Source organism: Martes martes (assembly GCF_963455335.1).
Source record: "Martes martes genome assembly, chromosome: 8".
In the NCBI taxonomy this organism is placed as follows: domain Eukaryota; kingdom Metazoa; phylum Chordata; class Mammalia; order Carnivora; family Mustelidae; genus Martes; species Martes martes.
Genome location: NC_137895.1, coordinates 115,317,665 through 115,341,799, shown reverse-complemented (window position 1 = coordinate 115,341,799; position 24,135 = coordinate 115,317,665). Strand labels below are relative to the sequence as shown.

At 43.7% G+C, this 24,135-nt stretch overlaps 1 protein-coding gene across 2 annotated transcripts in view; it reads right to left on the bottom strand.

The window, feature by feature from the left end:
• Positions 1–24,135, bottom strand: part of PROSER2 (proline and serine rich 2) — a 43,346-nt gene that overhangs the window by 14,046 nt on the left and 5,165 nt on the right. For both annotated transcript variants that reach the window (XM_080810480.1, XM_080810479.1), the window contains exon 2: positions 8,680–8,884. In XM_080810480.1, coding sequence (XP_080666606.1) covers positions 8,680–8,823 — 144 coding nt within the window. In that variant the 5' untranslated portion in view covers positions 8,824–8,884. The remainder of the gene's footprint in view (positions 1–8,679; positions 8,885–24,135) is intronic.

Here is a 24,135-nt window from a genome sequence, read left to right as displayed (position 1 = left end):
TCCCTCACTGGAAGATGTGAACACTGGGCTTAGGGCCAATGAAGTGACCCCAAGGGTCATACAACTACTCAGTGTTCTTGCTTTTTTGTTTTATCCTATTCATTTCTGTTTTTAGTCACATACTTACTTAAGATCAGAAGCCTGGGTCCTGGAAGACTCAGATTTTTGCATCCCCAACCCATCCAAGGTCTCTCCCCAGAGTTAGAGGCTGGAGTACGTATAGGCTGGCAGGGAGGCTGGTGTGGATTCCCACGCATAGTCTCTGAGCTCAGCCTGGCTTTGAGTGCTGACCTCAGGGGCAGAGCCAAAAACAGCTGTGGGCTCGGTCTGCTGCCTAATTCCCCAAATAAGAAACTGCCCTCCATATGAAGCCCCCTCTGCCTACACCTGGGAGAGGAAAGAAGGCAGAAACCGAGAAAAGCCCCAGTGCCACGGGCAGGGGAACATTCAGGGCCAGAAAAGGGGCGCATGGCCTTGTGCAAGAGGGTTCCTATCTACTCCTCCTGTTCCAGGAGATGCCTGCGCTGCCTCCCTCAGACAGGGATGTGAGAGGAAGACTCGGGCCTTGGGGAAGAGGCAGAGCTTGGAAAGCAGGGGGCATAGGCAAATCCACAGAGCCAGGGAGTAGGTGAGTGTTTTCTCTGGGCTGCAGGAGCTGGGGGAAATGGAAATGACTGCTAATGGGCATGGGGTTTCTTCTTCAGGGGCAGTGAAAATGTTCTAAATGTGACTGTGAGGATGGCTGCCCGACTCTGGGAATCTACTAAAAACCACTGACGGGCATACTGTAAATGGGTGGACTGTCTGGTATGTGACTATCCCAACAGCGCTGTCATGTAGTGAAAACAAGGAAGGCAGGGGCCTCGTGGGCCCCGTGGAGGAGGGAGGGAGCCCTGGTGGTGGTGGCCCCGCTTTGCTCGTGGGGTTTTGGAAGTGGCATTTGCTAACTTAGTTCCAAAGAACTAAGTAGATAGGAAAGGAAGATAAATGAAAACAGCAGCTTTCTTTGGAAGAAGGGAATTGAGGAACTGTATTAGTATTTGGAAGGAAGTAGGCTGACAGCAGAACATTTTTTTAAAATCCCCTTTCTATAAATGGTGTTTCTATTTTATTTTATTTATTTATTTTTTAAAAGATTTTATTTATTTATCTGACAGAGATCACAAGTAGGCAGAGAGGCAGGCAGAGAGAGAGGAAGGAAAGCTGGCTCCCTGATGAGCAGAGAGCCCAATGTGGGGCTCGATCCTAGGACCCCAGGATCACGACCCAAGCGGAAGGCAGAGGCCCTAACCCACTGAGCCACCCAGGTGCCCCTCTATAAATGGTGTTTTTAATGTACCAATTTGGGCTACCAATCTCCAGAGCTATAAGAACTCTTTAGAAAACCATACCTCCCCCCAGATTCTACCCTGCCATGCTGACTCCAGGTAATGTCTATAAGTTCTCCAAGGGAAATACCACTTTGTTTCAAGAATGTGAGAATACATACATTTCTATCCTATTACGTATATTATAATTGTGCAGAAATAATTTCTATTATATTTGAACCAGAAAATTCAAATGCTAAATCTACTAAAGTAATCACAACGGATACTACTATATACGTCTCCCATAAGGAGGACAAAGTCCTGGTCTTGCAGATGTCTGTCCACTCCTACACGAAGATGATAGAAGAAATGTCTACCTAGTCCCATCAGAGCTCTGAGAGGAATATCCTGATAAGGTGGATGACAGACTTGTAAGGTTTTATTTTTAAAAACATTTTATCTGTTTATTTGTGAGAGAGAGAGAGAGAGAGAGAGCATGAGTGGGGGGAGGTGCAGAAGGAGAAATAGAAAATCTCAAGCAAACTCTGCATTGAGCTTGGAGCTCGACATGGGGCTCAAACTCACAACACCAAAACCATGATCTGAGCCCAAACACTGAGCCATCCCCAGGTGCCCCTGGATGACAGACTTTTATAGCAAATGTTACCAACAGTTGACTGTTGTCAACAGTCCTAGAGATGCCTATAGGAGTGCAGATTTGGGACAGGAGTTTCATTTCAAGGGAAAATGTAGAGAGGACAAAAAATCTTTGTTTGATTAAACAAAAAAGTCAAGGAAGCCTAAAATACTCATGCTAAACACCTACCTAAAAAAGTACTGAATTAGTTAAGTTTTGAAGCTTTTTCTTTCTTTTTTTTTTTAGATTTATTATTTTAGAGAGAAAGAGAGTGCAAACAGTGGGTGGGGAGAGGGACAGAGGAAGAGGGAGGATCTCAAGCAGGTTCCATGTTCAGCAGGGAACCCGATGTGGCGCTTGATCTCAGGACCCTGAGATCATGACCTTAGCTAAAACCAAGAGTTGGAGGCTTAACTGACTGAGCCACCCAGGAGCCCCTTGTTTTGTTTCTTGTTTAAACAAAGAAATTGGAGTTGTGGGGCACCTGGGTGGCTCAGTTGATTAAGCATCTGCCTTCAACTCAGATCATGCTATCAGGGTCCTGGGATCGAGCCTCGCATTGGGCTCCCTGCTCAGTGGGGAGCCTGCTTCTCCCTCTCTCCATCCCCTAACCTGCTCATGCTGTCTCTCTCATGTGCTCTCTCACTCCCTCTGACAAATAAATAAAGAAAATCTAAAAAAAAAAAAAAAAAGCAAATATGAACATCAAATCACACTCTGCCAAAACAAATACTATAGGCTGCCTACCTAAGAGACTGGCAGTTGAGAACTTCTCAAGAATATTTTTAGACATCATAATCTTGTTTATGATTTTTTTTTTGTCTAGAACAGATATGAGTTCTATAGGTTTTTTTTTCTCCCTCACAAGGAGTTGCCACATTATCTTAACCTGCAGTGAAGTCAAATTTCTTTGTTTCATTTTTTAAATGGGTGCAGGGGGTGGGGGAAGGGAAGTAGGAGGAGAGAGAAGCAGACCTTGTGCTGAGCATAGAGCCTGACTCGGGGCTCAATCTCAGGACCCTGAGGTCATGACCTGAACAGAAACCAAGAATTAGTCGCTGAGCCACCCAGGTGCCCCAATCCCAATTTCTGTTTTTCTTTTTTTAAAGATTTTATTTATTTATTTGACAGAGAGAGAGACATCAAGAGAGGGAACACAAGCAGGGGGAATGGGAGAGGGAGAAGCAAGCTTTCCACTGAGCAGGGGGCCCAGTGCGGGGGATCCCAGGACCCTGTGATCCTGACTGAGCCGAAGGCAGACGTCTAACAAACGGGGCTTTGCATTTGCTTTTTTCACACACCAAAATGACCCTCACTTGAGCAGGGCTTCACTGCCGTAAGCTGAGGAGCGATGCCCCCACCCCCGAAGCTGAAGGGAAACGGCGGCCGAGGGAAGCATACCAATCTCGGCCTCCGCACAGAACTCCACGCGGCTGTACGTGCTGTGCTGACCTTGGCCCACCACCCCCACCCCAAGAGCAGAAGTGCACATGGCTCGCCCCACAGCCTGGGGTAAGGGCTTCATTATGGTCTAGGCGTCCCTGCGGTGAGGTTTCCCCAGCGCTAACTGAACCCTGTACTTCTGGCCGGAAAGAGACACAAACCGACCAGTGGGCGACCAGATGTGCGCCCAGTTTTGATTATAGATCTGAAGACTCAAGGCTTCCAAGGATCACCGCTGGGCTCCCTGAGGCCTGTAACTTCCCTCCGCCAGCAGTATCAGGAAGGAGTCCTGGCGAAGATGAAGCACCCCCACCAGGCGTGGGCCAGCCATCGAGACCCCACCCCCACCCCAGACCCCTCTGGAGCCCGCTGTGCTGACCCAGATCCTCCCATGCCACCCAACTGCAAGTTCCTGCAAGGCTGAAAACCGCCTTGTGCTCATCATCTACCATAGCGGTAGTCTGACTTTGGGGTTTACTGAATTGAACTTCTACAAAAGCTATTTGTGCTTTGTCATAAAATGGCTGCTTTGACTGGCAAGTGGAGCCAGTGTAGAAAGGAAGATGGGTTCATTGCTGACCAGTCCTTTTTAAGATTTTATTTATTTATTTGAGAGAGAGTACACACATGAGCAAGGGAAGTGACAAAGGAGAAGCAGACTCCCCACTGAGCAGGGAGCACGATGTGGGGCTCCTTCCTAGGACCCTGGTATCATGAACCAAGTGGAAGGTAGACCCTTAACTGACTGAGCCAGCCAGGCACCCCTGCTTCTTCTTTCCATCCTAGGTTCTGTGTCCTCTCCTTGCAATCACCCGGCCGCTTATGTGTCCCACTGCCGTGTATGACCCGGACTTCACCTAACCCAGCCACGCAGGCAGAGCTCACCACTGCTTGCTCTACCTTCTTATTCCATGACAAACGGGTGAGGCCAAAAGGCAATCAAAGGCTCTGGAGAAGGAAGGGGGTAATCAGGAGCTGACAACTGCTGCCTGACCACAGGCTTGTTATGTGACTGCAGGGTCCTGACGTTTGTTAGCTCGGGGTGAAGGGAGGGTTGCAGGACCGTGCACTGAATAGAAGATCTCCAAACACGTGGTAGTGAATCTGGATCATTGTTTGGCCCCAAGTTAGAGATAAAAATGAATAGGAGGTATGCCTGGGGATTCGAGGTGCTTCTAATCCTCCCTCAAAGAAGCGTGTGCATTACCAAGTCCCTTCAGAGCTAGAGTTTCCAACTCTTCCCAAGCAGGTGGTCACTTTCTCTTCTAGAAGAAGCCCCAGGAGGCCTGCAGGCTGCAGGGCCGCACACAGAAGTGGCACCCAAGCACACCAGCAGGGGGCAGCCATCTTTCCCTGGGCATTTCGTGAGATGGGTGCTCCAGATCCCAGCTTGAAGGGGTTAAGAATACAGGGAACCCTACACCCAAAGTTTCCTTTGCCCCTTAAACAGCTATCACGTATGAATGTCTCCAGATTCTTCTCGAAACTTTTATCCTGAATCTGCATCACGGACTGAGGATAAGTTTCTAGAACCACCCTCCCAGCTTCGTGAATATGTGCTGCCTTGCGTTGCATTTAGCCATCCTTCTCAAGTTCCAGAGGGGGAGAAAAAACACGTTCAAAAGGTATCCTCTTACTCAAGTGTTTCAAGATTTGGCTAATCTGTTCTCGTTCTAGCTCTGCCTTTCATTAAAACGTGTTCAGAGGCAGAATTCCTTACAAGAGAAATAAAGTACATATCCAAATACAACCAGCCTCTCGGTGATAAAGACCACATCCTCTGCCCTCCTGGAACAGCCCCGGTCGTCATGGTGGCCATGTGGGCAGCCAGAACAAGCCTACTGAAGCATCTATTTTCATTTTTAGCTTGCACTGGCTCAGGAGAAAAGTTTCCATTGTGTAAAGATCTGTTACAACCCAGGCAACCCTTCCACCAGTGTTTGAGAACATTAGGATACTCTCATTTAACACCAGGCCTTCGTGTTTTATCGTCTTTTAAAAAATAACCTTGCTTAAAAGAAATGTTTCCCTAAGGCGGAACTAGGTGATCTCTTATTTAAAGAGCCTTCCAAGAGGTGCACGGAATACAAAACAGTGTAGAGGCCTGAAAGCACAGTCCCTGACTAGTCTTTCATGAGGCTGGGGGTTCAGGGAGGCAAGGGTTTGCAAAACTATTATTGAGTCTCATTCCAAAAAGACGAGTCATAAAAAGACCTGATGATGTAGAATCAAAACACAAAGAGCTCCTCTCCACATTCAGACTCCCTGAAAGTTCACACGTTTTTGTAATGGTGTGGCTAGTTCACTGGTGAAAGGGGCCGGCTGCTAAGGCAGCGCTTCACTAAAGTTAAGTCCTAATCGGGGGGAGGGGGGATGGGAGAGGGTGGTGGGGATATGGACATTGGGGAGGGTATGTGCTACGTTGAGTGTTGTGAAATGTGTAAACCTAGCGATTCACAGACCTGTACCCCTGGGGATAAAAATACATTATATGTTTATTAAAATTAAAAAAAAAAAAGTCCTAATCAAAATGCCAAATTTTCTCAGCGTGCCGCTCCTCTCTATAGAGAACACACAACTGTGAGATGACACAGATGGCAGCTCAAGTCGTCTTGAGACTCTTCCAGAAAGGAAAACACTTGCACACAAGCAGAGGTCTGCATAGAAGGTGCTGGAACAAGACTGGGATGTGTCCTCCTACAGACAGCGAGAAACAGGGAGCCAAGTGGGGCACGTGGCAGGATTACGTGGTCACACCCACCCATGCATGCATCCTGAGAATATAATTTCACCGTGTACTTCTTGAAACCAGAATCTGCCATGCCGTTCCCACAATTATGCTCCACTGGGTACAGTGCTGGGTGCTGCCAGGGAACAGAAGAGTCAGGGAACAGAAGAGTCAGGCATGTCACAGTCCCACTGCAGGATGGTACCAGAGAGGAAAGAACCACGGAGGATAGGATTTCTGGATGTTCACTCCAAAGTGATGCCCCAGAGTGAGATCGCCAGAATTAGGGAGTGTGTGAGATGCTGGGTGCGGGGAGAGGGGTTCTCCCTTTCCCATCTCATCATTAGTGGCTGAAGGAAAAACTCAGAAGACTACTGGTAAGACAGAGACATGACTCAGGGAGCATGGATCCCACTAGAAGCTGGGGCGGGATGAGGCAGAATCACACACAGCCTGGAAGCTAAGAAGGCACTTGCCAAGGAAGCTGCCGTCAGGAAGGGTGGACTATGTGCTGGCCGGCGCGTCCTCACAGTCACCCTGGGGAAGAATTCTTATCCCAGCACCCCTGTTTGTAACTCAGGAAGAAAACAACTAAGGAACACAGTGACTGATTAACTTTCCCAGGTTCCAAAGGCGATGAATTTGAATTTGAACTCAGGCCTGTCACTAATATGCTGTGTTTATTACTATGCTGAGCTGTTTCTTAGAATACAAACTGCTTAGTAAAAAGGAAGCAACTTGAAACATGCATAATGTCGGTTTTTTGGATTTCAGAGAAATTATAAGTATATTGGGGAATGTCCTGCTGATACCTATTCAAACCCACTGTAAAACCTATGCGGACCAACAGTGATGGCTCAGAAATCCTTCCCCAAAGACAGCTAATGCTGTTCTCACTCTACCCATCTTGACCTCCTGATATTTATAAATGTAAAAGATTTGTAATCTCTCCCACCTTTGAACCTAATATTTCTAAAGGCAGAGGCTTAACCCACTGAGCCACCCAGGTACCCCTCTACATATTCTTTTAATAGGTCCTTTGTATAAACTTAAATTTAAAAAGCAGCCTGGGGCATTTGGGTGGCTCAGTTGTTAAGCGTCTGCCTTCGGCTCAGGTCATGATCCCAGGGTCCTGGGATCAAGCCCTACATCAGGCTCTCTGCTCAGTGGGAAGCCTGCTTCTCCTTCTCCCACTCCTCCTGCTTGTGTTCCCTCTCTTGCTGTGTCTCTGTCAAATAATAAATAAAATCTTAAAAAAAAAACAACAGCCCAAATTCCTCTTTATTAAGGCTTTCTAGATTCCCAGATATTCAGGGAATAATTTGTAATATATGTTTTTTTTTTTGGATGAATCAAATTAGATAGTATTTATTTCATACTACTGTGATGGTTTAAGAAAAGATCCAAGTAGAAGTCTATAAAGCTCTATCATTACTATTAACTGCCCTCTTTGCCATATATAGTTGTCTTAAGTTCAGCACAATTGGGGTTAATTTTAGGACTCAGTGTATCTGAAGGAAATTCTGCCCCCACTCCAAGGGACTGAGATGAACAACCGAAACAGTTCTCAGTGGGCCCAACGTTAACCTGTCCTTCCCTCTGTGAATATAAAGGTCTCTCTCCTGAAAGATGAATATCTTGAGGGGCAAGCGGTATAGAAGAGTCACCTTTAAAACAGAAAGACCCTTTCTGTAAATATTGCCAAAGCTTTCTGATGCTGTATAAGGGCCTGGATCCTGAGAGAAAGGGATACAATAGCACTTAACATTTGCAAAGGAGGTAAAAATCAGTTTCAAAGTGAATTTGTTTTTGCCCCATGAAGTGCTTCTCTCCTTCCAACATCCCCCCTCGCTTTTTAAAAAGATTTTTATTTATTTATTTGAGAGAGAGACAGAGATAGACACAGAGATAGTAAGAGAGAGATCAGGGAGGAGAGGGAGGGCTGAGCAGGGAGCCCGCCCCGGGGCTCAATCCCAGGACTCTGGGATCAGGACTTGAGCTGAAGGTAGATGCTTAATCAACTGAGCCACCCAGGTACCCCTCAAGCCCTTTTATAAGAAAGATTTAATTTATTGATTGATTTAGAGAGAAAGAGAGAGCATAAGCAGGGGTGAGGGGCAAAGGGAGAGGGAGAGAGAATCTCAGGTGGACTTTGCACTGAGCTTGGAGCCTGAGGTGGGGCTCGATCTCACGACCTCGAGACCATGACCTGAGCCAAAATCAAGAGTCGGATGATCAAACTGATGGAGCCATCCAGGCACCCCTCCTTTCAGCCCTTTGAGCTGAAAGGCAGTGGGCCTTTGCTGGGTGGGTTACGGACTTCAGGCACGGTCCTCTCCGCGTCTCAGCAGCCGGATTACCGGCCACAGTGTGAGATCTGATTTGAGTGGAACGCTTTGCATCTGTGCAAATCTTAAGATGATTACAAATAAAATGCCACTCCATGAAGCAAGTATGTCGAGACGTCAAGCTCGTGAACCCAAGAAGGTAAGATACTCCTCAAAGAGGTGCGGGGGCTGGCACAAAACCAGGGAGCCAGAGCATTAAAGAAAGCAGTCACTCACCAAAGTCAAACTCCTGGAGCGGGAGCTGCTGCTTCGACTGTCCAGGCTGCCCCCTCCGCTCAGGTCGCTGAGACCGCAGCTGGGGGACACATCCGAGCCCATCTCTGAAGAGTCTGACTGCTGGCGGTTCACAGGCATCCCCATACACACTTCGGCCGCTGGCCCGGTCACAGGAAGTGGGGAAGGGGCCAGGGTCCCATTCCCTCTGGAGAAACCAAGCACAGGGGGACAGCGTTAGAGAGCCCACAAAATGAATGCCTTAGCCCCCCGAATGAAAGGCTCAGCGTGGGTCAGAATCATCTCCATCTGTAGCCTCGACCATCAAAACAAAAGGGAATTAGGAGCCCTTAAGTCAATGTGTCTGCTCATTTTCATTTCTCCTTTATATCTTTTTCCATCATGAAGATGTGAATCATTTTTAAGGAAAAGATGAATGGACTAACAATTACTTTGTTGCTGAAAATTTAATAGGATAATGTTCTGGCTCCCTCCTTTGCACCGAGGACCTGTACTGTCATGCTCTTTTCCACGTGGATTCAGGACTTCCTTGTGCTCTTTATTGATTCTAGTCTCTTCTGCCTCAGACACCACAACATTATGGCTCCTTTTCCAGCTTCACTGCAGTTCAGAGTTCAGTGAAGTAAAAAGAGCTAGTAAATCATGAATTAAAGTCTAGCTGACATGCCTAAGATTCTAGGCTCTCTGGAGGCTTTTGCAATTTCTACATAAGATTCTAAGGTACGGTAAATTACCACTACAAGGAAGTTCATATTCTTTACTTTCAGGAACAAAGATAGCAAAATTTCCCCTACCAGCCCCTTAGTTTCATACTCTGACTCTTTTAGCAGGAAATTCAACTCAAGTCTCTGAACAATGGACAATGGAGTTCAACAAAACCTTTTAGAAGACCAAACAAGATTAATAGGGAATAAGGGAATAAGCCTCTTGTGGAGGCTTAGGGCAAGTGGAGAGATACAAGCCCACGTCATTCATTCCTAAACTGAAAATACTGCCAGTTGGCCTTACGAACCCCTTTAAGAATACTGAGGGGCATGTGAGCTCAGATAACCATCGGCAGAACTGTGTGTGTGCACACACGTGCACACTCATGTGTGCATTAATTTTTAATAGAAACATGACCATCTGTGGAGAAGACCCAATCAGTATAGAATACTTTTGGGTGGACTTTGTCATTTAAAACATCTAAAATTACTGTAAGATCTTCTTAGGGAAATCCTGAAGGTGTGAGAACAGCTTAAAAAAGAAACTCTTCTCACCTGGTTTCTCTTCATTTTTCAGGTGAGTCAGCTCATGTTAACTGGCACTTTAAGAGCAAGGCTAGGGAGCAGAAGATTCTGAGCATATACATACTTTTTGGAAGTCGCCATTATTCCAAATGGTAAAAAAAATTTTTAAAAAATCTTAAAGGTCTTTTTTTTTTTTTTTTTAAGATTTATTTATTTATTTATTTATTTAGAGAGAGGGAATGAGAGCATGCACGAGCACAACCAGGGAGAAAGGGAGAGTGAGCTAAGCAGACTCCTTGCTGAGCAGGGCGCCCGGAGCGGCTTTGATCCCGGGATCATGGGATCAAAATCAAGAGTTGGACACTTAACCGACTGAGCTACTCAGGCACCCCCCAAAAATGTTATAGGTTTTAAAATCTGTGTTAATAGTAAGCAAGCCTAAACAGTGCACAGACTTCATCTAAACCATCTATCTACGTAGCTAATAATATGTCCCATCCCTGGGACGGTGAGTAGCTGGGGCCTGGGTAAGGTGGACCCATGGACTCTAATTCATTCCTGAACTAAGTAAGGCACTGCTCCAGGGAAAGGAGGGAGATGCGGGGCAGTAAGTCTTCCCCCGACACAAGGAGGTGAAATATGGGGAAGTGAGATGCTCATTAGCCCCACATGAGGAAGGAACCCGGCGGATGTGCCTTGCCTGTGGGAAAGGGCCGGGAATTTTGCAACTAGTCTGTGCAGTAGGAACAGCGCTCTGAGGCATCCCCAGCATGGCCAGAGGGCAGTAACCTACCACATCGTTTGAGAACACACATTTTTCCTGTCAGCTATTCTGACACTGTAAAACTATAACATTTAGATTTTTACAAATTACTATCTTGAAAGAATATGAGGAAGCTAACCATAATTCTCCAGAAGGCAGAAGTTGTTGGGGAGAAAGTGAACACCTGGGTTCAACATCCTTCACAAGTTCAAGGTGCGACTCTTCTGCGATCTCTTAAGACCTCAAGAATGAGGGGCTCCCTCATTCCGGTTCCCTGGGAACTAAAAATATAGAATTCCAAGGTGGTCCACTGTGGCGAGAGCAAAGTTTTCTGAAGAGGAAGGGCAAAGAAGCAGGCTTCTTCTCTGGTCTGCCCTGGGAAGGGAATAGGGCAGACAGGTTTGACAGCAGTGACTCCCCACGTCCCATGAGTCTGGGAGGGTCATTACCACCCTAAAATATTTAGTCTCCTTGTCCAATCAAGGGTTCACTCTTTGGGTTTACAGTATAGTTTAGAACAAATGAGACTAAGAGAGCCCCGTAGGTGAAGAAGCTGATTTCTACCAGAGGAGCAGCACCACCAGCCTTGCTGATGTCCCAGCAAGTCTAACACCACAGAAGCAGAAATTTGAGCTACTGTGCTCACTTCCTTTTTTTCCTTCAATTTAATTTTTTTCTTTAATTTAACTTAATTTAAAAAAAATTTTTTTTAAGAGAGAGAGTGGGTGGAAGGGCAGAGGGAGAGAGAGAATCTCAAGTGGATTCCATGATCAGTGCAGAACCCAATGTGGGGCTCAATCTCATGACCCTGAGATCATGATCTGAGCTGAAATCAAGAGTCAGAACTTAACTCAGCCACCCAGGTGCCCCTGATGTGCTCACTTTCTGTTTATTTTCTTAGACTTCCTGTGTTTATTTCTCATTATTTACTAGTAGTGTCCTTGTTTGGAAAGGTCTAGTTTATCGGTTGAGCAGACAGAACGAGGACAAGGCCACTACTGATCTACAGTCCTAGTAAATCGACATCCGCCAAGCATGGCAGGTGGGAAGGACAGCAGCTATCCAGGCTGAAGGACCTGGTGGGTCTGTGGGAGTTGGGCAAGTGAATGCCCTCAGGTGAGTGCACTGCAGCCAACGGAGGAAGACAGCTCCTTTTCTTCATCTTCCCCTACATTCCAGAAAGATATAGAATGACCTAGACACATCAAGCACAAAGCCCTCCTTCACCATCACCCCACTCTGTCTCAGTTCCTACCAATCAATACATGCTTCAATCTGAGGCCTATCTTCCCTTCTAGCCCCAGCATATTCTCCAGATATTTGCTGTTTTCCGATCTCACACTGAACAGACTGCAGGTACCAGGCAATAACCGACAAGTAAAAACCACTTCTTCCACAGAGGAACTTGACGGAGGCCCTGGTTCTTAAGTCCATAAGGTATCAAACAGACTGAATGTGCGTACAGAAGTCAAGCCTGAGCACATGTATTTTTTAAAAGTGCTGCAAACAATTCTGCCCCGCAGCACCGACTCCCACAGAAGACGGAAGTGTAGGCTACGCTCAGCGCCATTGTGGGGGAAATGGGAGCACAGGGCAAGGGGTGCCATTAAGCCCAGCGGGGTTCAGAGACTTCACAGAACGGTGACAACAAGGCCAAGCCCTAAGAGATGTTTAAGACATAAGAGACTATCGGTTATACACACTGTGATGGGCACTCCGAGCAGAGAGAAGGACTCAGCAAAGGCCTGGCCCCACTCGGGGTCTGTGGAAGTGGTGGGCACTGGGGTGAAGCACTGAGCTTGGCTAGTGCATAGGACAAAATAAGCTGGGAAAGGCAGACAGAAGTGCAGATGGAGGGAAAGTGGCTCTGACTTTTGAAGTGACTTGCTCACAGGTGGAGGAGGGGGAGCAAGGAGGCTTATGCCCCAGCGGAGTGCCACGATCCCATGCATAACACACAGGTAACTCAGGGAATACCTTGAAGGGCAGACAGCCCGGGAGAGGAACTTAAAGGTAATGAGGATCATGGAATATCAAACACTGTTTAAAAAGCAGGGGGCGGGGGGCAGGGCACCTGGGTGGCTCAGCCGGTTAAGCGTCTGCCTTCAGCTCAGGTCATGATCTCAGGGTCCTGAGTTCGAGCCCCACATCTGTTGGGCTCCCTGCTCAGCAGGGAATCTGCTTCCCTCTCTCTCTCCGTCTCACTCCTTCTCTCAATTGAATAAATAAAAGATTTGGGGGGAAAAAAGAGGGGGCAGCTGAGTGGTTTCCAGGACACGTTTTGTGTGTGGAAAGAGCAAGGGAAAGAACTGACCTGGCGTATACTTCCACCTGGATAGGGAAATCAGTGAGAAAATATATTTATGCAGAAACTTTCTCTGGAAGGATAGACAGGGGAACTGTCTGCAAGGAGGGAGAAAGGGATGGCCAGGAGGAGAGAGTAGAGATGACGCTTTCACCAAATGATCTTTTCTGTCTTTCGAATGCTGCACATACTCACTCTCCAATAAATAATCTATCTCTGGGGCAATCAAAGCCATTATCAAGTTATTTTACCAGTTCACATAAGAAATGATAAAAACCTGGAAAGTACTGTGGCCATAAGTTTGGAAGGGAAAAAACGTTGGAGGGAAAGGATATGAAATTTTCACGACTAACAGGCAGGGCAGGAGTGTATTTTCAGAACAAAAGAGAGGGGGACTCTGGCTGCCAAAAGGTGCAACAGAGTAAGGACTAAAAACTGCCCAACGAACTCACTGACCTTATAAAGAGAGAGCAGTGCAGAGATGATCCAAAGCCCCCGAGAGTGGGCCAAGGCATGGACGGGAGAAGTGGGGTGTGCACTGAGTCATTGGGGGTGTGCTCTCCGGCTGGGGGGCGGGGAATGGGTGACATGGGTAATGGGGATGAAGGAGTGCACTTGTGATTATGGAACAGCTGAATCACTAAATTGTATACCTGAAACTAATATAACACTGTATATTAACTATCTGGAATTAAAAGAAAAACTCAAGGGGCCCTGGGTGGCTGAGTCAGTTAAGTGTCTGACTCTTGATCTCAGCTCAGGTCTTGATCTCAGAGTCATGAGCTCTGTGTTGGGTTCCACACTGGGCATGGAGCCCATTTAAAAAAATGAAAAAATGAAATAAAATAAAAACTTGGAAAAAAAAGTTGAGATGTGATGGGAAAGCAAAAAAAATTAAAAAAATTAAAGATAGTAGGTACAGGGACAACTGGGTTGGAGATAGGTATTTTCAGTTACTGGTTTGGTTTACCTATTTTGTTTTGTTTTTAAGGAGAGGAGAAGCCTACTGATTAGCTAAGGGGAAAAGAGAAGGTAACAGCCCCATGGAGAAATCCTCATTTCCAGAGTCTGGTGGATAAGATAGCTTGGCAGGTATATCGAGACAGTTTTAGATGAGGAATGCTATATGAAAAATACTTCTGATGACTCTCTCTTCCTCACAGAAGGAAAACATCTCATCATAAAAAATGACCAGGGTAATTTGAAAAAGAACCAAATTGAACTTAAAAAAAAAAAAGTTAATAGCAATTTAAAAACTCAAGTGGGTGGGGTAAACAGAAGATTTAATATCTGAAGCACCGAGTGAATTTACTATTAGGCATAATTTTTTATGAACTTCACAAAGTATGAAGGGAGAACTTCTAACCCAATAAAAGATATCCATAAAAAATTACAGTAAACATCATACTTAGTGACAAAACATTAAAGCCATTCTCATTACCACCACTGCTATCCTCTATACTGTATTTTATTTAAGTCCTACCCCACATATAAGGCAAGAAAAAAAATGTATAAGGATTGAAAAGGAAGAAACAAAAATGTCAGTATTTACAGATAATTATGGTCTTTGTAGAAAACACCAAGAATCTCATAAATTATTAGAATCAACAAGTGTTTTCTGGGGCCCCTGGGTGGCTCAGTTGGTTAAGCGTCTGCCTTCAGCTCAGGTCATGTTCTTGGGGTCCTGGAATCAAGCCCCACATCGGGCGTCCTGTTCAGCTGGGAGCCTGCCTCTCTCTCTCTCTCTTTCTGCCTGCTACTCCCCATGCTTGCTCTCTCTCTCTCTTTCTCTGTCAAATAAATAAATAAAATCTTAAAAAAAACAAGTGTTTTTTATAAAGTCACTGGATATAAATCAATATATAAAAAAATCAATTTCTATAGGCTAGCCACAAACAATAACTAAGAAAACATTTAGCATAAAATAAAAAATAAATAAAATAGCATAACATATATATGCATATACATATGTATATATATTATATTAGAGTTGCACAAAAATGTACAAAGTTTTTTGGAAAAAATAATAAAATGTTATTGAAAGTCAATAAAGAACTAATAAAGAGACCATATTCAGGACTGGAACAGTCAATATCAAGATGAGCTAGTCTCCTACAATTGAATTGCTCTGAAGGAATAGACATCCAGTAAACTCTAGCCATGTGTGGTTACTTAAATTTAATTAAAATTAAATTAAAAGATTCAGTTCCTTAGCTGCACTAGCCACATTTTAAACATTAATTAATGGAAATTTTCCATCATCCTAGAAAGTTCTGTTGGACAGTGCAGCCAACAGAGCCATCAAAATCACAACAGGGTTGTTTCTGGAAAAATCCAGTAGGTTGGTTTTTAAACTTATTAGGGGCTTAACAAAAGGAGAAAATTGTATTGGGAAAAACAAAGAGCCAAGAACAACCAGGAAGCTCCTAAAGAAGCTGGAGGAACTGGCCTCATCAAGCTTCCAGAGTCATTATAAAGTAAGAGTAATCCAGACACAGGTACTGGTGCTAGATCAGTAAACACACCCATGGAACAGACTAGAAAACCCAGAAACTGCTTGACATAAATTGCAAAAATGTTTTCTTAACTTGTGCACTGACTTGGAGAATTTGTTTTTATATAGTTGACTTCATCAATCTTTTGGTTTATAATTTATGGGTTCTGCAAACTTAGAAAGGCCTTTCCTGGGGCACCTAGGTGGCTGAGTCAGTTAAGCATCTTGCACTTGGTCTCAGCTTGGGTCTTGATCTCAGGGTCCTGAGTTCAAATCCCATGTTGAGACTTGAACTAAAAAAAAATAAAAAATAAAAAAATTCTAAGAATATAAATAAAATACTTCTCATATTTTCTACTTAGCATTTTTATGGTTTCACTTTTCATATTTAAATATCTGACCCAACTTGAATTTGTCTTAGTGTGAAATATGAAGGAAAGATCTATTTCCCCATCCCCAAGCTAAAATGGCTCTGCAGTTACTCAAATGCCAAGTGTTGAAAACTCATCTTTTCCGCTGTCTTGAAGTACTAAATGTTATTTTATGCTAAATGGTTATGTGGTAGTTTCTATTTCTGAATTTCCTGTTCTGCTCCATTGATATTTCTGTTCATTAGGACTCAAAAAACCACAAGTCCTAATGTGAAAATTGTAATGATTATATGTAAAAATGGAAGGCACTGTAGGCCACGTTAACAGAAAAGAGGCAGGCTGGTGGGAGATGTGCATGGTCTCATAAAAGGAACTGATAGATAGAATATGCAAAAAATTCTTGTAAACCAACAGGAACAAGACAGGAAGCTCATGAGAAAAAAATTACAAACAAGGAATATGATTAAGCAGTTCACAGAGAGGAAACCCAAGTGTCTAAGAGGTATGTGAGAGATGTTCAATGTTACCGGGAAACAGAAGAAATACAAGCCTAGAACTACCGTAAGACGTTAGCTTATACCTACTGGATTGGCACAAATTAGACAACTGAAAAATAACAAACGCCAGCAAGAATGTGGGGAAACAGGAAACTTCATGTACCACTCATTGTTGGGGATGTGAAATTCACCTCTCCGTGGAGCAATGGGGCAGTATGGTGAAACTATGACCCGTGATTCAAAAATCCCACTGCTCAGTCTACTCCGTGGGAATTCTCCAGGAATACAGGGGAACTTTGCCTGTAGCAGAGTTGAGCTGGTGGGAATCTAGTTTCATCATCCACTACGAACTCCCAGAATAAGTCAAAACCTGGTAAATGCTTTTTCTATGGAAAACTGTGCCTCAGTCCAAAGCAATCAACTGGACAACAGCATGCATAGATCCTAAAATGTTTTGAGTGAAAAGTTATAGTCAGATTGTTAGCACAATTCCATTTATGTAAATATAATGCACAACACTGTGTTTTATCTCCATACCCAGAGGACAAGCCAGTGGCAGGTACAACATGGCCCCACCTGCTGGGCACCTACCTCCCACTGCTGGGGAAACAGAAAAGGAAGATGACCTGGAAGTTTGAAGAGTAACAATGTATCAGATCATTTTATCACCCCGGAGAAGTCTGCAAGGTCCAGCATGGAAGGAGATGATGCAGGACAGAGGGATGGGTTCGGACTTAATGAGGGAGGAAGAGAAGACATGTAATCTAGAAACCCCAGGGCAATGCAGGAGGGAAGTGCTTTCAAAGGAAGGAGAAACCACAAAGATAAACTTTTCTTGGATTGCGGTTTAGCCTGAAATTAACCAGGGAAAGGCTGATCTAACGCCATTTGCTGCATCTAAGCTAGAACAAGTAGATGAAGTTCCTTCACCTTCAACTATTGGGCTTTGTACCTACAAGGTGGGGGGCAGGGAATCATACCTTACAAGGCTTAGATGCCCTACAGACAGGCTGAACAAAATCGCGAGAGTGATTACTGCCTTTGTTCATTCTGAACATGAATGGAAAAATTATCCACCTTAACCAAGTGATGTGGAACTAATTTTTGCTCAATGTGCCGACAGGACACTTCAAAAAGAAAACTGCTTTTATAGACCTGCACACATTGTCCAGATACCACCGTTACCCAACAGTGCTAAAATGCAGTCAGCAGAAGCACAGCTGAGCTGGGAAAGGGGTACAAGTCATCTTAGAAACGGCCCCTTTCCCACATCAGGCTGTGCAGGAAGGTCGGTGTGCGCACCTGTGAGTAACGGGCAGGATCCCTCCCCACCCGAGTCCTGCTCCATCAACTTGGTCTCTCCTGCTTCCATGCACAGGAATTCTGTGAAGACTTTTTCTGAAACGTAGAAAAACAATCCTAGGAAAGGAATGACCTTTAAAGCTATAGCCTGAGAAATCCCAGTATGATGATTTAACAGCCAAGCTGCTTTCAAAGGTATAGGCTGTTGGTATTTTGGTTTCGTGTGTGTGTGTTGGGAGGGGGGTGTTTTGTTTTGTTTTTGACCTTCAAGAACACTAAAAACGAAGCAGTTTTGCAGTGGAAATGGTTTCTAAGTCACCACAGCTCATTATCATGAATGGGCTTTTTCATATGGTTAAGCAGTGGGTGAGAATAAAGAGAACAGCCATTTTTACTGGAATGTACACACTCCTAGATGAAATTCGCAAGTAAACACAAAATAGCCATTGTTGGCCTTAATGCTAGTAGCTCCTGACAACATTCATTCATGTGAACACCAATGAATGTGATAGGCACTTTATGTTGATTTACTTGAACAAAAAAGGCAGGAGTCCTACTTTTATAATTTCTGTCTGGTTCTGTCTTGATTCCTGTCTTTTATGTAAAGAGTGTGTGTTAAAAATGAGTTATTTATAACAAGAAATTAACTAGAAGATGGAGTTATGAATGATACCAACTCTTGTTCTTTTTTAAGATTTTATTTTTAAGGGGCGCCTGGGTGGCTTAGTGGGTTAAAGCCTCTGCCTTCGGCTCAGGTCATGATCTTAGGGTCCTGGGATCGAGACCCGCATGGGGCTCTCTGCTCAGCAGGGAGCCTGCTTCCTCCTCTCTCTCTGCTTGCCTCTCTGCCTACTTGTGATCTCTGTCTGTCAAATAAATAAATAAATAAAATCTTAAAAAAAAAAAAGATTTTATTTTTAAGTCACTTCTACCCCCAATGTGGGGCTCAAACTCACAACCCCAAGATCAAGAGTCACACATTCCCCTAACAGAGGCAGCCGGGTGCCCCTTCCATTATTTTATATTACCCCAATCCATATGTGAAAAGAAAACTGAACGCTGATATTCTCTTTCCTATTAGTCAAATTAATTAGGGATTTAACCAATTTATTGTGGGCAAAGAGCTCTGTTTTTTCAATATAGCCACAGGACTTCAGAAAACGTGTCACCAAATGGAGACTTGCTATTCAGTACTTCACAACATTTATATTTTGAAACCATCTTATTATTATTTTTAAGTCCTATCCTTAAAACAGACCTTTGATCTAAGTGAAAGGCTTCCACACTTAGGAGTCCTTTCAAACATGGTAGCTTCACTGGGATGACCATCCTTATCCCTCTCTCATACTGAAAGACCAAAGCAGTCAGATTTAGATGAAATTACTTTCATTCAACCTATCTATTTCAATCAAAGACAAATGGAGAACACAGGGGAAGTGACTTCAAATTACAGCCATAGAGGAGACGTTTCACTTAGATTCACGAGTGATGATCTGTTAAAAAGTCAGCACCAATAAATACACCAGGTCCAACAAACCAGTACCACTCCCAATGTTAACATGTAATACGTATCAGCGTAAATGCAGGCATGTGTACAACTATAGGTGCTAATCTATACCCAAGATCAACTTCAAAAATAAGACTCTGACAAATAAACAGCTGAAATAAAAGAAATATGTAGTTACTATTTTTCGGCATGGGCTCTTTCTCAATGTCAAGGAAACAAAAACCTTGGAAAGACGAGAAAGCTTCCAAAAAAATATTCACTGAGTCAACTGGCAAACTATGACTAGCCCCCAGCCCTGAAGATCAGAGGAAAGTCCTCTTCGGATGGAAGCTGGTTGGTGCTAGGAGTTAGAGATTTAGTTTTGTTCTGGAATTTAAAAAAAATTTTTTTTAAAATATTTATTTATTTAAGAGAGAGAGAAAGCATGAGCAGGGGGAGGAGCAGAGGGAGAGGGAGAAGCAGATTCCCTGCTGAGCAGGGAGCTCTATGGGGGCTCCATCCCAGGACCCTGGGGATCAGGACCGGGGCTGAAGGCAGACGCTTAACTGACTGGGCCCCCCAAGGCGCCCGTGAAATTTTAAAATGTTAATGCGGCCAACGGTTTTAGCATCCCTTACATGTGATTTTTTGGCTTTTTCTCTGAGTTGGGTTTTTTCCCTTACTACCGAAATGTCTGCTGTAAGAATTTAGGACCTGAAACTCTTAACTGGCACTCAAGCGTATTAAATACAATTATACATTTTAAAGGCTAGTAATTTTACTTTTCCAGAACAATTGTCATGCTTTCATTTAGACTTTTTTTTTCTTTTGAAAAGCTCTTTCTGAACAATGTTGAAAAGCAAGATTTATTTCAGACTGCCTCAACTGTGAACAGTTTCAGCTGTTTATAGGAGATGGTAATTTACTGAGGGCCTGGCAGCACCTGAGAGTAACTGATGTGCCTACACTTAAGCAAACAAGTTCAGGGTTGAGGCCTCACCTAGCTAGGCTAGGTTAACAGGCCCTAAGGGAAGAAACCTTCTGTTATCCGTTTCCTATCACTGAACAGAAGGCGTGGAAATTAGATTTTCCTAAAGTGAAGCCTCACCTGAAAACAACCTCGACTAGATTTCAGATGAGTTCCTTGTAACAAGAAGGAATGACAAAAACAAAATAACATCTACAAGAGAAAATCCAGTTCTACCTGATGAAATACAAATGTATACAAAGATGGACACTTTGAATTTAATTCTTAGCTCATCAAAAGGAAGAAAATTGACATTCTGTATGCCTACTGCCTATTTCTGGATTCTTATGGAAATTTTTTTTTTAAAGATTTTATTTATTTAATTGACAGACAGAGATCACATAGTAGGCAGAGAGACAGGCAGAGAGAGGGGGGAAGCAGGCTCCCTGCTGAGCAGAGAGCCTGGTGCGGGGCTCAATCCCAGGACCCTGGGATCATAACCCGAGCCGAAGGCAGAGGCTTAACCCACTGAGACACCCAGGTACCCCCTTATGGAAATTTTTTAGAAGAAAATCCCCATTTAACTTTTATTTTTGTTAAACAAGCCTGGGTGCTTTCTCTGAATGTATTCAGCAAATATTAACAGAGTACCCCCTACATGCTAAAATGGTGAGATAAAATTCATACTTTTTACTTAGAATAATCATGCCTTATTATTGTATAATACTGTTTCTTTCTGAGAAGCTCAAAGTTCTTAGCTGAGTGTTTTGGTTTTTTTTTTAAGATTTTATGTATTTATTTGATAGAAAGAGACAGAGCAAGAGAGGGAACACAAGCAGGGGTAGTGGGAGAAGGAGAAGCAGGCTTCCCGTGGAACAGGGAGCCCATTGCAGGGCTGATCCAGGACCTTGGGATCATGACCTGAGCTGAAGGTTAACGACTGAGCCACCCAGGCGTCCCCAGCTGAGTGTTTCTTTCATCCTCACAATGAAAATAAAGCTGAGGTAGAGTATGTTCATCTAGTATTGGTATTTTAACACCTGGTTAGATTGGAAGTAGAGATCTGATTCACATATCTTATCTCAAGTTGAACAGATTTAATTACAAGCCAGGGGGAAGCAAAGCTCACTCAAGACATCCCACTGGGTCAACCCACTGCAATGGACCTTTAACCCCACCTTCCAAGACTTCTTTTCTAGCCCTGCTGCTGTGGGTGTATATACAGAGGCTCCCTTCTTCTCCCCAGACTCTTCTTAGACTCCTGGGAATACTGTCAGTAAGAACTTTCATCCTGAAAAAATGGGAATTAGCTAAGAAACACAATATTTAAATATACTGTGTTTTTCTGTGAATTTTCCAGTTCACTGACTACATTCTTACAATGGTTGGAAAGGGAAGGGTCTAACAACCGGGCCACTAATATTAGATTGAATCATATGAAGTTGTCATATGCATAGGCTGAAAATAGCAGAATATTGGTAATTATATATGGTTAATTTAATGTTCTTAGAATTGATAATTAGTCATAGCAAATATATATATATATTTCATTTTAAGGAATATATATATATTCAAAAAAAAATATATATATATATTCCTTAAAATGAAATTGTGGTTTAAGTATGATTTACTACATGTTGATACAAAAATGTTTTTCCTCAGAAGACACCTCTAAAATCACAGTAGGAGGAGTGTCTGGGTGGCTCAGTCTGCTAAGCTTCCAACTCTTGATTTTGGGCCAGGTTGTGATCTTAGGGTCCTGAGATTGAGCCCCGCGTCAGGCATGGAGTCTGCCGGAGATTCTCTCTCGCCCTCTGCCCCTCCCCCCCATCCTGAAAAAATAAGGTAAAAAAAGATCAATAAAATCACAATAGGAGTCCGCAGAGAAAAAGTGTTCAGTACACAACATATTCACCTCAGATACACTGTAAGATAGCGGATTCATGAAGTGATGTTGCCTGCAGTATTAGCAGGACCTCAGTCACCAAATTCGTTGGTTTATCTAGTGTGTATGGAGGGCAACTTAGCAGGTGAGGAAACTGAGGCCCAAAGCCCTTAAGTCGGTTTGGCAAGTCAGAAGGATCTGGGTCTAGATCCTTAGTTCTCCACTCAGGAATAATGCTTTTTAAAACACTTCTTGCACTGAAACATCTAGTCAAGATTTGACATTTTCAGTGCCAACCCCTGTTTGTACCATCTTATCTCATATTTCTATCTTCCCTCCTCAACAATGAACATCCCATTCAACATCAAGTTACTCCCTGTGTTTACAAAAGTCTACTCCACAGTGAAGCCGGAAGATAAGACCTGCCGTCTTCCATGGTTAATGCCCCCAGATACAAGACTAACCTCCTCTGCCTTCTAATCCAAGCCACCATTCTACCACTCTGATTTTCCAGTATTCTCCCGTTGTTGGCCCAGCTTCAACATTACATTCTCCAAGAGATGCTCTGATGCCCTGAAGGAAAGAATATCTATGTCCTCTGCTCCCAAAAGAGAGCAGAGGGTCGCTGCTATTTGACTCCTATGACATTTATCCTATCTCCTTTATTAGATCATGAATTTCTCAAAGGCAAGATCCACCCCTTATCCATGTCTACATTCCCAGTTGTGCCTACCATGGTAGGAACTTAAATGCTCACTGAAGCTCTTCAAACCCTTTGAATATTTACAGAAAATACCAACTGCCCCATCTTGGAAGGAAGCAATCGACCAAACTCACCTGTGTCATCTAGTGGACAGGAGCACAAGCATCTTTCCCCCTCCACCCCACACAAGATAGTTCCTTTAAGTATACTGTGCAACATAAACTATTTTCAGTACCCTCACAGAATTAGGTGTGCAAAAGAAAACTGTTATGAATCCTTAACTTAACAATAATTAGTTTCAAGGTCAGAGGGGTCTGAGAATTCATACCCAAATTTCCTACCCCAAATTTCACAGACCAGAAAAGTTCCAGAAACGCAAGCTGGTGAACCCTGCAAAACATGAGGCAAACTCCCTCACCTCCAGCTGAGTGCTCTTCTTTTTCCCTATGCCAGGCTCTACTAATATGTTAAAAAAAAAAAATAAAAGATATCTACAGAAATCAAAAAGAGAAGCCCATGAAGACTGGTATGTTTGTACACCCAGTGACTAGCTCAGTGCACAGGACAATGCTGGTGGCCAATCTTCAAATATTGCTGAATGAACAAAGGAATAACCCAGGCCTTTGGAACAATCAATACCTAAAATAGGCAGAATATGAAATATTTCAAAGCACTAGTCAGACAATTAGTCTCCTAGGAGGAGCAGCTGACGTCTGAAAAAGAAAGCAGGGGGAAAACCCCCTAAACAACAGAATGAAGGTTTGAGAAGGAACACAATAGACAAACCAAGCCCTATAAAAATAACTACACTTGCTCACATGCAAGATTTTGGCAATACAAAAGCAAATACAAAAGAGAACTGAGTCCTTGAATTGTTATTTCTCCAAAGAAGACCTCTAAGTGGCTAACAAGCACATGAAAAGATGTTCAACACTATTAGTCATTAGGGAACTGCAAATTAAAACCACAGTGAGATACCACTTCATGTCCACTAGGATGGCAATTTAAACACACACACACACAAGTGTCGACGGGATGTGGAGAAACTGGAGCGCTCATACATTGCTGGTGAGAATGTGTAAAACGGTGCAGCTGCTGAGGAAAACAGTCTGGTGATTCCTTGATAGGTTACACACCACATTACCGTATTACTCAGGAATTCCACTCTTAGGAACAGACCCCAAAACACTTAAAACAAGTTTTCAAACAAAAACTTGTACATGGGTGTTCTTAGCAGCACTACTCACAACAGCCAAAAGGTGGAAACGACCCAAACGTATATGAACTGATAAATGGATAAGCAAATTGTGGCCTATCCGAGGAAATATTCAGCCTTTCAAAAAGGGATGAAGTGGGGCCGCCTGGGTGACTCAGTCAGTTAAGCATCTGCCTTCGGCTCAGGTCATGATCTGGGGGTCCTGGGATCAGCCCTGGGT